We start from the raw sequence: 14,968 nt of genomic DNA on the forward strand, positions 1-14,968 counted from the left end.
CTACAGACATCAGATTGCTCCTTAATGACGGCACACAAAGTACATTTTGCAGGCATTCACGAAGACAAGGAACAAAAACTGCACCCCCCGAAATCACTTCGGAAGTACTTCCGTCTGCTAGAGCCACCTGGCTGCGCTGTGCTGAGTTCTTGGAAACAAACAATTCATCTGTATTTACGATGTGGCGAGATGCTCCCGAATCGACCACCCAGACCGCTTGTTTCTCATCAGCACTCTTGACCTCGCCGGTCACCAGCTGAGCCGACTGTTTTTGTTTGAAGAATTTCTTTTTACGCTGCTGCTGCTGCTGATCTCGTCTCTGCTCCTGCACCGGCAACTGAGACTTGACCAACTCCGGACATTGTCGTTTTAGATGCGCTGAGGACCCACATCGGAAACAACGCCTAACAGCAAACGCTGACTCCTCACCGGTACGCTGCTTTTGCTTCACCTCTGGCACGGCCTGAGAACTCCTTCCAAACCGCCCACCTGTAGAAGCCTCTGCAGCCAACGACCTTTCTTGCCTCTTCTGCCATTCTTCAATCAAACGCCCAGTAACGTAACTGACTGATAAATCATGCTCCTGCATGCCTTCTAGAGACAAAACTAAATTATCCCAGCTTTCCGGGAGAGAACTCAAAATAATAGCCACCTTCTCCTGCTGATCTAACGCACAGTTTCTTTCCTGTAGCGCAACAAACTTTAACTGTAAACTGTGTAGGTGTTCCTGCATTGTAACCCCAGGCTGTAACATTGCCTTGTACAATGCCTTGCGAATGAACAGCTTGGAAACCGCTGTCTCACGCACATGGAGTTCTTTAAGTGCTTGCCACACACCTCTAGCTGTCTTGATTCCCCTCACATACGGCAACTGGGAATCTTCCAGCCCCAAGACAATTGTGGCCCTTGCTCTTTGGTCTTTATCGAGGTCTTCATCATCAGGCTTCGCAGGAAACTTACTCACCACTTGCCAGAGACGATCCCTCTGCAGCACTGCCTGCATGCGTTCCGACCACAGCAAGTAATTGGAGTCATTCAGATGCTCAAAAGCCATCTGAACTGGTTGTGAGGCCATCTTGAGAGCGATGTCCCTGGAACCCGGAACCAGCTACTCACGACCACCGAGAGAGAGAACAGGAACCACAGCACCCAGCACTCACACGCTGCAGCTGTTGTCCTTGTGTCCACTGCGTCACCAGCTCACCACGGTCAGGAACCAGCCAGGAACAACAACCTCTGGAACTACTGGAACCAACGCCGTTGATGCTGACACCACCGCAACTCAGGCTGGCAGCACAATGCCCATAACCTCATGGAACTTTGAAGTGTCAGGCATAGCCCTATTGGCTTTAGCCCAAACGTAGCAGAGTTTTCCTGCACAGCGAGGAAGCTAGTTGCGGCAGTAATGACAAGTCAGCTAGACTCAGAATAACTATTTACAGGATTTATTAAAAGGAGAAAATAAAACCAGCAGAGTTTCTGCATACAAATCAAAGCAAAATAAACCCTCTCTTTCTCTCTCTCAAAACCATACACAGCACTTCTACTCCTAACAACACCTCACTTCAAACTGAGCTAGCAAACCCTTGATAACAGAGTTGAGTGCTGGTCGTTAACCAATCAGAGTAAGTAGTTTCTAGGTCAAGCAGACCTGGGCTTTCTGCCAAGAGTAAATTGACACCAGCCTGAGTTAATTGTGCGAAGCTAGAATCTGCAAGTTTCCCACGAGAACCAATTAACAGAAACTGAACAGCCTCACCCTCAGGCGCTAGAGGAGGGCGTGCTGGGACATGTAGTCCAGCTCTCTCGCCAAGTGGCTTGGCGGAAACGCCGCCAAAGAGAAGGACGACTCGGTTTCCCAGCGCCCTCAGCGCGGCTGATCCTGACAGGCGCGTTATCGCGCCGCGAAGGCGGAGGGCCGGTCAAGATGGCGGCGGCCGCGCTGCTGCTGGTCTTCCCGTCTCCTTTGCCTCGGATCCAAGGCTTCCTCCGAAGCTGCTGGTCCCAGCTGGGCTGCCGCAGCCCGCCCGGGGGTAGGTCCTGGCTCCGTCTCCTCCTCCGGGGCGGCTCTCCAGGGGCTTCGCCTCCCAAACGTGCCTTTCCAGCTGCTTCTGTACAGCTCCCGTCAGCTGGAAACCCAGGGGCCCTTTGAGGACAAGCGCCGCTGGAGACGCCGCTTTACTTGGGGCGGGAAGGATTTGCACTCTTTTGTTCTTGCTTTCCTTTTTATGCTGGTGGGAACTGCCCCGAATGTTGTTTGTTTTTTGCAGAGGGGGCTGGATCCTGAAAACTATTTATTGATAAGATTTGTTACCCACCCATCACCCGCGTTATTTACTGTATTGGCCAGAATATAAGCCGCCCCTTTAAAATTGGAGGGGGGAAAGAAAAAATACTGGCATATAAGCTGCTCCATTCCTTGCTGCTGTTGGCTGCATACTGGCCGGCGAGCGGGGAGCTGTGCTGCGTTGCTGGCGGCCTTTCCCCTTCCTCGCCCTCTCCACGTGCCAGGTGGGCGCCGCTTTGCCCGCTCCTGGCTGCATACCGGAAGGTCGCGAAGATAAGCCACACGTTAACTTTTCATAGTCGGAATTTGGGGGGTAAAGAGGCTTATATTCAGGCCATTATGGTATTCTACTTACATATTTTGTAAAAATTATGTGCCGTTTGAATATATATATATATATATATATATATATATATATATATATATGCTGGTGGGAACTGCAGCATAAACTGCAGCATATATATATGTGCTGGTGGGAACTGCAGCATAAACTGCAGCATATATATATATATAACTGCAGCATATATATATCACAAAGTGTATGTGTGTGTATACACACACACACACACACACCACAAAGTGGTTTACAAAAAGATAAAACAGCAAAATCGAGGAAAAATTCACAAACCTACTTTGAAGCATGATGGTTATGGAAACAGAATATGCAATTACTAACATAACTTGAACCACTACAGTTGTTACTGTCAGTTATCTATTGTTACTAGTTAAAATTGTTATTTGCTTTATCTTGCTCATGGCAGACCAGAGCAACTGGAGAGAGGCGGTCCTGGAATTATTGCAGTACAGTTGTACCTTGTTTTGCGGTTGGGATCCGTTCCAGAGCCCCGGCCGCTAGCCAAAGCGCCAAAGGGCAAAGCGCCGCATCTGCGTGTGCGGAACAATTTGTGCTTCTGCGCATGTGTGAAGTGCGATTTAGCACTTCTACGCATGCTCGAGCGACAAACCTGGAAGTAAGAGTCTCATTGAGCAAAACCACTTCATGAAATATTGTATCTAATTAATAAAGGTAAGCAAATTACCACATCTAAATTATTTGTAACTAAGTTATTTGTATTTGTCTTTAAGCTCCTGCTTTAGCAATTCAGGGTCCAGGTTTTTTGCCTGAACCTATAGAAGAGAATGCTGAAAGTAAGGAGACTCCAAGCTTTCTAGACAGCATATTTTGGATGGCAGCCCCAAAATCAAGGCGGACCATTGAAGTAAATCGCTGCAGGCGAAGGAATCCTAGGAACCTTATAAAAATAAAGGTAACTCATCACATTTCTGTTGTCTTTCTTTATTTTTGTAGATTTTCTATTCTTCAATGCTCTCAAGATGCTTGTAATTTCTTATTTATTCACATTGGTATTGTAAATTTACCACAGGAAATTTTTCATTTAAAATCTGTCTGCAGCTCCTGTGCTGAATCTTTAAAATGGGATGGTATTGCATTTTGAAAACTTAAACCTTTATGTATACTACTTGACATGAGCAATTTCTCAGGTTGCTGGAAAACAATGTATTATATCACAATGGTAATGAGATAGCCATTGCCCTACATGGCTCTTAGCATTTGTGAAATCTCTCTTTTTAAATTGTTCATTGCCCAACGTTTTGTTTTCTTTCTTGTCTTTAGCGAAACATTGACGTCTGTCCTCAGTGTGGCAACCTGAAACTGAAGCATATTCTTTGTGGCTATTGTTATGCAAAGGTTAAACGGGAGACAGTTGCCATAAGGAAAGAAATATGGGCACAGGAGGGAGGACCACATAAGGCTCCACCTGTAGAGACTGTTGTACTGTATGAGGGAGAGAAAGCTAGAGATGAAGATGAAGGCAAGCGGATCATAGAACGAACAAGGAAGCGCCCATCTTGGTTCACACAGGACTGATTATGTAGCACAGTGGAATCTTTGGTCGCAAAATCCTTGATCTCGCAGAGTAAAAATAGCTGAAAAAAATGCTACTGATAACACTTATCCCCAGAAAGGGTAAATTTAAATTGTATTTTTTAATTTGCCATTGTAGTACAGCATCACTGCTGTACTTTAAATGTTAGCTGGATGGCTAATTTAGCTAATGTAAACCTAGCTGATTTTGTTATTGTATTAAAGTTGGTTAAGCAAAGTCAATCATTTGCAGGAGCAGATTCTTACGGCATCTATTTGGTCATATTACACTGTACTGTGCATTGGGGGGGGGGAACCATGGATTTAAACTGTATTTGTAAATGAAATAAAGCATATTCAGCATTATAATAAATACTGTGCGTGGTTCCATTTGAAATTCTGTGAAATTTTGAGCTATGAGGAGGTGAGGATTGTGAGAATGTAAGAAGTCAAGTAGAGCAATGAAGTGAGTTGACATGGATCTCTTGCTGAGTTGGAGCCCAATGGCTGAGAGGTGGTTTTGTTCTTTCATTGCTACTGGCTACATCTAAATAGTGACAGCTCTTTAACATCTGTTTCCATTTAGAAGCTTGTAAAATAGCTAGTTGTGTTTGTGAGGTCCTTTGAGAATCTTTAATGAAAAGGACAACTACGTTAATAGTCTGAACCATAACTTGGGTATGCACGAAGCACTTCTTAAACCAACATCATTTCATTGATTCACCCACTAGTGACACAAATTTAATCTCATTGATTAGATGACATTGAAGTACTGTACCATGTTGTATCTGCATTGTGGGCTTGGAGTTTAACTTTTTCCCATCTATTCTTTGAGAATCCTATTACTGAGCTCATCAACTTTCATCTCTTATAAGGGCCAATATTTTCCCATGATACAGACTTTAGAAAAAATCCTTGTTTGTAATGCATGTAAAACTTACTGTTTTCTACCAAGTGACATTTGCACCTACCACGTACAGTTGTTTAGCTTCTTATCCATCAGTTCAAATAACAAAGTTACTCTGGCAGGGGAAAAATAAGAACTCTGTCCCAAGTAAACACCCATTTTGTGCTCTAAATAAAAAGAAACAAATCAACATAGATGTGTTTGGTTTTATGACTATAGTGGTACCTCGGGTTAAGAACTTAATTCGTTCTGGAGGTCTGTTCTTAACCTGAAACTCTTCTTAACCTGAAGCACCACTTTAGCTAATGGGGCCTCCTGCTGCCACTTGCCGCTGCATGATTTCTGTTCTCATCCTGAAGCAAAGTTCTTAACCCAAGGTACTATTTCTGGGTTAGCGGAGACTGTAATCTGAAGCGTCTGTAACCTGAAGTGTCTGTAACCCGAGGTACCACTGTACATGGTTGATATTTTGCAGAATTTTGAGTTACTTAGCAGGAACTGGGTATAGAAGGAATAGGAAGAGATGAGACATTATGAAGCAAGACTAGAAGGTGTTGGAATAGCGGGGGAGTTTCAAGGCTTCACGGCAGCCTTAGCTCCTTTGATACTTCCTATTTTTCTAATATTTTCTACATCCATCATGACTAGGAACCTGTAAATAAAGAGCTGAAGGAGGTTCAGTTGGGAGGAGTGAGAAATGTCCCTTTTTTCATCTGAGGAACGTTGGAGGGTATGGCATACATGTATGAGCAACAGCCAGTCCGTGTTTACTCCTTTCTTTACTTTCCTTGTAATCTTTTCATTTCCTTTTTTTTTTTAATTATTTTTTATTCATTTTACAATACAAAAGTATAAAAACACATAACACAATTTTTCACAAATACATTTTTTGGAGTTCCCTCAGCTCTTCTGCAAATCCTCTGTTTTAGTCCTTCTTCCGCATTTCTTAATCTAATATTGCCTTTTATTAAAAACCTCCTCCCTCTTATTCCCTTTTCCACAATATTTCTAATATTATTTTCACAGAGCCTCTTGCAAACCTACAAATGTTAATTGTTCATCGCAAATACTTTTCAAATAGTCTACAAATTTACTCCAGTCTTCAGTGAATCTGTGGTCTCGTTGGCCTCGGATCCTTCCTGTTAGTTTATCAAGTTCTGCGTATTCCATTAACTTCATTCTCCATTCTTCCATCGACGGTAATTCTTGTTTCCATTTTTGGGCTAGCAGTATTCTTGCCGTTGTTACTGCGTATAGAAAAAGCTTGTAATCTTTTCTGTTTATTTCATTTCCTACCATTCCTAACAAAAATGCCTCTGGTTTCTTAACAAATGTATATTTCAACATTTTTTTCAATTCGTTATATATCATTTCCCAGAAGCCTTTCGCCTTCTTACATTCCCACCACATATGATAAAAAGTCCCTTCCTTTTCTTTACATTTCCAACATTTATTACACACTTTATACACTCTTGCTAACTTCACTGGTGTTATATACCATCTATATACCATTTTCATAACATTTTCTTTTAATGCAGTACAGGCCGTAAATTTTAACCTTTCGTTCCATAGTTTATCCAGTAATCTTTTCATTTCCATTCAGTTACTGGCCTTTGGAAAACTACAGAACATTATTCTGAATAGCTGTACTGGGAATGTAGATTTGAGATATAACAGGAGTATAATAACCAAATGCTTGATCCATATAAGGGCCAGATTAGGAGGTAGCCGTGTTTGTGTGTGCAGAGAGAGATGAGATGGATAGATCGCTAATACGTCAGAGATATGAGTGAACATTAGGTAATACTGAATATTTATGTACAACATTTTATTAGTATTTGATGCTTCACATATATTTCACTGATCCTTATAAAAACCCTGTTAAGTGTCAGTCCATGTCCTATGTTCTACTGAGAGAGGTGGTGGCTTGGGTAAAATCAGCTAGTGACATGGCCAAGAGGAAGATTAAACCAGGGGTTTATGGCTCATGTCTACTGTTCTACGGGGGCTCTATAAAACTTAATGGTCTGTCTTGATATTCTACATTATCTTTTTGTGAGTTTTAGTTCTGAAGGAGTAAAACTGGATTATGCTCGTCATTCATACAAACTACAACCTTCTCTATGGCACAATCCTCTATGACCCACCATGTGTTAACTGAAATGAATTACACCTTTCAAAGCAATAGGTGGCAGTGAATCTCTAGTTATTTCAGACTACAATACCAACATAGTCCATGATGATGCTAGTGAAAAATCTGCAAGTGTAATTAACTGCATTGGGAATAATTAAGAGAAAATGTGATTGTTGACCCCAAGGTTTAGTTACTATAATACATAGATTTATCAGAAGTCCATTCTGATAAATGTGGGCATGTGATAGCTTCGATTGGAGATATGTTTTCAATTCCTTTTGCAACTGGATGACATAGTTGAGTGATGGTATATGAGGGATAGCCAGTTGGTGTCTTACGAACTGGATTAAGTCCCTAAGGCAATTTTGTCTGTGGCCCTGGTGACCATCATAATTTTTAATTCATGGTATGGTAAAATATTTACGCAACTGTAGGAGAGGAGAAAGCATTGTTTCCAAAAGTTAGACATGCAACATGCAACATTTATATCCTTCACTTTCATTTTACAACAGCATTTAATCCTCATGCATGTATATCTATACATGCCTGAGCATACACACTCCATAACTGGGGGATCCTTACTGGTGACAGCTTCACAGGTGGTTAAGCTTTACAATAAAGGAGTTTTGCTATGTGGCAAAATACATTTCCTGTGCATTTTGCCACATAGGAAGTATATTGGTAATTTCCTGCTATAGAGGTAAACCCAGGGATGCTTTTCCAATTGCTTTTTCAAGATGCTGGCAAATGCTCAGAAATCCACAAAAATAGTGGGGGAACATGCAAGCATCCTTCTGAGAAAAGACCAAGAGGATTGGCTCTGAAGGTCATGCAGCTTTTCCAAAGATAGCTACAGCTGTTCCTGTTCCACGTTTAGCATTCCTCCAGAAGTTCAGATGCAGGTGCAACTCCCAGTTGTACGTTTGCCTCCCTAAGCAGCGGGAGAACGGCTCTTGCTGTTAGCAATACCAAAGGAAATTCCAGGGCATCTTTTGTCCAGCCTGCAGTTCAAAAGTGCTGGAATATTAATGCTCTTAAAGCTCAGAGGCCGTTTCATTTATTTTTTACAGGTGGGCGGTGCTATCCATAAAATGCAAATTTGTTTTTACAAAATCATAATAAGGAATTTTAAAATACAATTGATCATGGATACTATAAACCAATTTAACCCTTTTTTAAAAAAACAAAAAAGGAAAAACAAAAAAGCTAGTGGGGCAATAGAATGGAAGTGTATTACGTTATTAAGTAATGAACAGGAGTATTTTATCTTGATTTTAATAATGCAGGAAACAGTGACCACTTAATAAAGCTAATAGAACAAATACACAGTTTGTTGCATGAAGCATAAAGGAATCAGAAAAGAGAGCAAGGAAATCAGAAGGTAAAGCTGCACCCAAGAGTCCCATTATATTTGACCCTGCTTTACTGGAAGCAACCAGGAATGGATTCCGACGTTTCCACTGAAGAAAGTACAGACCATTGTGAAAAGGCTTGATGTAGGGTAGAAGATTATATTTTAATTGGATGAGCTCTAATTATTGCAACTCCAAACTCGGAAGTTTATCTTTTCCTAAAAACGTATTTACACAAAGAACTGTTCACTGTGCCACAAAAGTGTGATCGATTTAAACAGCATTGCCTTGCTAAGAAATACTCTTAATCTAGGTAAAATTAGTCATGACTAATTTCCTCTGAGTAAGCCATAGTAAACAGAGGCCTCATCCACACTTCTGCTTGCCCTGCCGCTTTCCCCTGGGAAAACCCACAGCTTAGCACTGGAGCAGAACAAAGGGCAATCAGGTTTTCCATGACGCCATTGGCTCTGATTGAGCACTAAAGAGAGGGTTTCCCAGGGGAAAGCAGTGGGGCAAAGGCAATAATGCTCAGACCTGTGCCTAGAAAGCGCAGGACAAGTCAAAAACCACCTGGGCCCACGCTTCCCAAGCGTAGGACAAGCAGGAGTGTGGGTGAGCCCAGAGAGAACCTGCTTGGGAATGGAACTTAATGTACCGTATTTTGCGCCCTATAGGACGCACTTTTCCCCCTCCAAAAATGAAGGGGAAATGTGTGTGCGTCCTATGGGGCAAATGTAGGCTTTCACTGAAGCCTGGAGAGCGAGAGGGGTCGGTGCACACCAGGCTTCAGGAAGCTATCCCCCCAGCCCGGCAAGCTCCCAGAGCGATGCCAAAACTGCGCGCAGCTTCGCCATCGCTCTGGGACCCGTTCTGGGGGCTGGGATCGGGGGAAGCTCCGGCTTCCCCCGCCCGCAGCCTCGCAAGCTCCGAGAGCGATGGCGAACGTGCGCTCACCTTCGCCAGTGCTCTCCGACCCGCTCTGGGGGCTGGGGGCGGGGGAAGCTCGGGCTCCCCCCGCCCCAGCCCCACGCCTGGGGGGGGAAAATTTTTTTTGCTTTATTTCCCCCCCCAAAATCTAGGTGCGTCCTATGGGCCGGTGCGTCCTATAGGGCGAAAAATATGGTACATTGTATGAATGTTAACTAAAAAGCAAGTTCCTTTGAGGCTTATAGTCTGGTAAATGGTTATAGGACCACAGCTTAGGTTTCCAGTGGACCTTAGTTGTGACTATCCTTAGCTGAATTGGAGTCACTTTCATCAGCTGCTATTCGTTTCTGAAAAACCACACAGGCCCCACAGGCACCATCTTTAAAAGAACAGCCCATAGTGTGAGCTATAAGAATAAGGGGAAATGGCAACATATGAAATAACCACCCAGGTAATCTGTAAATATAGGCTGATATTTGAACTTTTTCTATTTGTATAGGAATACAGTGGTACCTCGTGGGACACGGGTGGCGCTGTGGGTTAAACCACAGAACCTAGGACTTGCCGATCAGAAGGTCGGTGGTTCGAATCCCCACAATGGGGTGAGCTCCTGTTGCTTGGACCCAGCTCCTGCCAACCTAGCAGTTCGAAAGAACATCAAAGTGCAAGTAGATAAATAGGTACCACTCCGGTGGAAGGTAAACGGTGTTTCCATGCGCTGCTCTGGTTCACCAGAAGCGGCTTAGTCATGCTGGTCACATCACCCGGAAGCTGTACGCTGGCTCCCTCGGCCAATAAAGCGAGATGAGCGCCGCAACCCCAGAGTCGGTCACGACTGGACCTAATGGTCAGGGGTCCTTTACTTTACAGTGGTACCTCAGTTTTTTAACATCTCCGTAGTTGAATGTTTCGGAACTCAAATGCCGAAAACCTGGAAGTAAATGCCTCAGTTTTCTAACGCGCCACAGAAGTCAAACAGGAAATCCAGCTTCTGTTTTGAGTTTTCTGTATTGAGGCTTCTGTTTTGAGGCTTCTACTTTCAGTTTTCGGTTTTCAAATGTTTCGGAACTTGAACGGATTACGTTTGAAAACTGAGGTACCACTGTACAGACGGAATGGTGTGATGCTGTATTCCCCCCCCCCCCAAAAAAAATTATTTCAGTGGTTTGGCAGATGACTTATAAAAACTTGTTTGAAGGTTAACTGAGGAATTGCAAGTTATAGAAGCCTTGGTTTCATATGACAAGGCTATTCTTGTTTGTTCTTCAGCACGACTAGGAAGGAAAAGCATTACAAGTCATTACTTTTTAAAAGTGTGCTGCAAATATATTTTCCAGAGACAATATAACTTATTTCTATGTGACTTGTGGCTCTACAGGGTATCTCAATTAAATCTTACTCCTGTAGTTGTGCTACTGTATTCCATGGTCCTGGCAAGTGAAGAAGATAAGATGAATTGGGCTACTCTCCATGCTTCATGAAACGCACAGAAAGGAATAAGATAATCCAAGAGAAGGGGTAATAGAAAAGTGAGCCTGAAGAATGCATTGTCAGTTACACTAGAAAAACAAAATTAGCAGAGGTCCTCAAGAGGGGAAAGTATGCAGAATCACAGAAGGAAACTTTGTAATGAATGGAGTTCTCTTCTGTCTTGGAAGTCTCTTTTTCTGTTGGTTAGAGCAGCAGCTGGGAATCTCCAATGTGTAGGACTAATGAGGCCAACATGAGACCATTTCCCCCGAGCGTCATAGGACATGGCTCCTTGCCTAAAGTGGGGTTTGTAAGCAGCTGATGTTGGCAAGTGCAAAAGCCTGGTTGGCAACCTCAGGATCCAGCCTCCCAGTTGGAAAAGTCCCCTAGCTCTGGAGTAGAGTTCACCACAAATTCATAATAAACACCTTCCTACTATAAAGAATTTCACTGCCCTCTAGTTAATGGGCTCCAGTGGCAGAAGTGATGACTGTGGATAATGCTAGCAATAGCCAGTCCTACCAGGGCCAGCCTACCCATGAGGCAAGGTGAGGCAACTGCCTCAGGTGGCAGAATCCACAGAGGCAGCAGATCCCAAGGTATATTCCCCTCTCAAAAATTTGTATATAAATTATAAAAGTGGTATATAAATTTTGTTAAATAAAAAAAGAGGAAATGTTCAGACTTTCAAACAGTATGTTATGCCTGAGCCTTCATTGCTGAAACTCCCAACAACATTTTCATGCTCACAAGCACCTGATGAAGGAACCATTGTGACATAACCCATTCAAGCAGAGTTAAAAGGGGCAACAGGCTGTCAACAGTGGCAGTAGTTGGGGGCTCCCATCTATTGAAAAGCCACAGAAAGTCTTTTCATACTGCCTGAGGAATTAATCCCTTCTTTAACGTTCATAATTGCTGGATCGATTTAAGAAGACTGGAGCTAACATTTGTTTGGATTTGGCATCATTGATAGGGAACTGTCTGCTGCGTCCTCCGCTTGGAAGTCACCCTGGTCTTTGGGCCTCCAGCACCTTCTTCAGCATGTCCAACCCATCTAAGAGGCGTATGATACTGGTGTTCCACTGGGTTAGGAAGAAGCCTCTGACAGAGAAGCCGTGCTCTACCAACTCGGCCAGACCTTCTGCCTCTGCACCGGCTTGCAACACTCCTCACATTTCACCCTACTTCACGAGGAGCAAGACACAACCCACTCCGCTCAGAAGGTCCAGCAGGCGCAAGGTGCTGCGATTGCCGAATCTCACCGACCCCAAGGTTTTAAGATCTGTCATCGGCAGCGTTGGCCGGAAGAGAGCCCGCAGGCGCAAGCAAAAGAAGACCCCAGCGGGGACAGGAAAAAGGGTGATGGCTAGGCTAGAGGCAAGAAGGCTCCAAATTTGCGGGGTGGGATTGCTTTGGAAGATGCCTTCTCACAATCTCTACCCTTGAACCACGTATCAAAGGTTCAAGCAAGCTCATCCACGTAGCACTAAATTATGCTTTAATGCAGTGGTTCTCAAAGGGTGTAGTGCACCAGCCTGGTGTGGCTGGAGAGGAAGACAAGTGATGGGAGAGTGATGGGAAGATTCAAGGACAAGCAAAGAAGCACCAAACATTTCATTGTTGTATAGTATAGTATCCAAGTATTTTTTTTTTAAATTTTGCCTAATACGTATAGAAATCTTTTTCAAAATGAGAGCAAGAGCATCAAGTGATACTGAGGACAGTCCGAATTGTGTTTTCTAATGTTTTTCTTATCAATTCAAAAATTCAGTGTGGCTCAAGACAATTTTATTCTGAAACTGTGGCCCAGAAATAAAGGCTTGAGAACCACTGCTTTAGTGTTATGTTTGAACTAGGCCTCGGTTTTTAATTTTTGTTTGAACTATAGCCTGGGAAGTTGTGAAAATGTGCTACCTATTTCAGCCAATAGCTATTGACCAAATAATCTGCTTCTAGCATGTCCTGTTTCAAAGCATTCTGTACATTTCACAATATTGTAGCAGATAACATTTGTCACCTGCATTGACCAAGGTATATTCCCCTCTCCCTTCCTGGTATATATCTCTACTCGCCCCTTTCTCCCTGGGATGGAGGGAGGTACCATTTTGTCGTTCACCTCAGGTGCCCAAATGTTCTGAAACTAAGCAGATAAGACATGACTGCTGTTTTATAAGGGATAAACTACTAGAAAAAGCAAAATTCTGTGGTGGGCTACCCCTATGAAAGTATAAGGGGAAAACATGTTCTGTAGAGAAAGAAAATATTATGTAGAGAGAGAAATATCAGGTGAGGTGTTTTTAAGCAATAATGCACCTTTAGGGAATCACATTTCAGCCAGCATAGAGTTGTGCATTTTTAAAGAGCGGATTCATTTTTGTCCTGTTTCAATGGACATTTTAATTGGATTAGTAAAACTTATTTTTACCTGACTCAGACCTTAGGGATGGGTAAGATAGACAATGAAACAAGTAGGCCCTGATTTATTCAGAGAGATGCAGCCAACTAAACCATACTCAGAGAGGAATCATGGAAATCCATGGTCTACTCCGAGTATGATTAAGTCAGATACAACCCAGAGGCAGCAGTTGGATATTAGGTGGATCCAGAGCAGGCTTCCTCAAACTCAACCCTCCAGATGTTTTTTGCCTACAACTCCCATGATCTCTAGCTAGCAGGACCAGTGGTCAGGGATGATGGGAATTGTAGTCTCAAAACATCTGGAGGACCAAGTTTGAGGAAGCCTGATCCAGAGCTAGAACAGCTAGATCCGCAGCTATTACTACTGATTGAGGACATGAACTTCGCTTTCAGGCAATCAGGATATATAACTTTCTCACTGTGCTGACCTGACAAATGCTGGGGTTCTTGCTCCTGTCAAATATGCTGTATCGCTGTTCATCAGAATCAATTGGCAACTGATTTCAGCAGGGTGATGTCCGCTGCCAGTAATTTAATTCAGCTCACTTTATTGATGACTTAATGGCTTTGATTATAATGACATTGCCTTCCAGATAGCAGATGTCAGAGCTTTCTAATCATTTCCCCAACTATCACACAGAACCAGCCATTGTCTTCCACATGTAGTAGGGGTATTGAATTTACAAAAATTCTGCACATAACTTAAGAAGTGTACTTGCAAAATAACCTTAGAACACAATGAACATGGCTTAACTGCATGGTTTTAAACATATGCGGAAGATTCTAGGGAGAAATCAAGGATAATTGCATTTAAAAACCAATAAAGCCAAATGCAAATATAAACTAGCTGGTTTGGAAAAAAGTGAAGACAAAGAAGCTTGCAAATAAAACCAACAGTTAACCTGACTAGACTAATCAGGTCACCTGAGCAGAGTCTTGGGTTTTAGCGTGCATGTAAAGGTACAATTGAGAAGTCCTGATGGACCGCACTTTTTTGGCAATGCATCGCCTAGATCAGTGTTTCCCAACCACTATTACTACTGATTGAGGACATGAACTTCGCTTTCAGGCAATCAGGATATATAACTTTCTCACTGTGCTGACCTGACAAATGCTGGGGTTCTTGCTCCTGTCAAATATGCTGTATCGCTGTTCATCAGAATCAATTGGCAACTGATTTCAGCAGGGTGATGTCCGCTGCCAGTAATTTAATTCAGCTCACTTTATTGATGACTTAATGGCTTTGATTATAATGACATTGCCTTCCAGATAGCAGATGTCAGAGCTTTCTAATCATTTCCCCAACTATCACACAGAACCAGCCATTGTCTTCCACATGTAGTAGGGGTATTGAATTTACAAAAATTCTGCACATAACTTAAGAAGTGTACTTGCAAAATAACCTTAGAACACAATGAACATGGCTTAACTGCATGGTTTTAAACATATGCGGAAGATTCTAGGGAGAAATCAAGGATAATTGCATTTAAAAACCAATAAAGCCAAATGCAAATATAAACTAGCTGGTTTGGAAAAAAGTGAAGACAAAGAAGCTTGCAAATAAAACCAACAGTTAACC

General features: G+C 42.8%; 1 protein-coding gene and 1 long non-coding RNA gene across 2 annotated transcripts; one reads left to right on the forward strand and one right to left on the reverse strand.

The window, feature by feature from the left end:
• Positions 1-1,798: 1,798 nt before the first annotated feature.
• Positions 1,799-4,548, forward strand: LOC114606981 (large ribosomal subunit protein bL32m-like). Its single transcript, XM_028749635.2, has 3 exons — positions 1,799-2,033; positions 3,374-3,555; positions 3,924-4,548. Exons 1-3 carry the CDS (start codon positions 1,928-1,930, stop codon positions 4,176-4,178), a joined length of 543 nt encoding a protein of 180 aa, XP_028605468.2. The 5' UTR covers positions 1,799-1,927; the 3' UTR covers positions 4,179-4,548.
• A 1,294-nt stretch (positions 4,549-5,842) lies between these two features.
• On the reverse strand, positions 5,843-14,419 carry LOC144324960 (uncharacterized). Its single transcript, XR_013390274.1, has 2 exons — positions 10,012-14,419; positions 5,843-6,329 (listed from the first exon to the last, which is right to left on the reverse strand). It is a non-coding gene; the product is annotated as an uncharacterized LOC144324960 (long non-coding RNA).
• Between the last annotated feature and the right edge of the window lie 549 nt (positions 14,420-14,968).

Source organism: Podarcis muralis, chromosome 12, assembly GCF_964188315.1.
Source record: "Podarcis muralis chromosome 12, rPodMur119.hap1.1, whole genome shotgun sequence".
In the NCBI taxonomy this organism is placed as follows: Eukaryota; Metazoa; Chordata; class Lepidosauria; order Squamata; family Lacertidae; genus Podarcis; species Podarcis muralis.

Excerpts from the sequence above, each read along its gene's own strand:
- LOC114606981 (XM_028749635.2), top strand. The coding sequence starts at position 1,928 with ATGGCGGCGGCCGCGCTGCTGCTGGTCTTCCCGTCTCCTTTGCCTCGG. Across the intron at positions 2,034-3,373 it reads CTGCCGCAGCCCGCCCGGGG|CTCCTGCTTTAGCAATTCAG; the intron begins GTAGGTCCTGGC and ends TTTGTCTTTAAG. Across the intron at positions 3,556-3,923 it reads GGAACCTTATAAAAATAAAG|CGAAACATTGACGTCTGTCC; the intron begins GTAACTCATCAC and ends TCTTGTCTTTAG.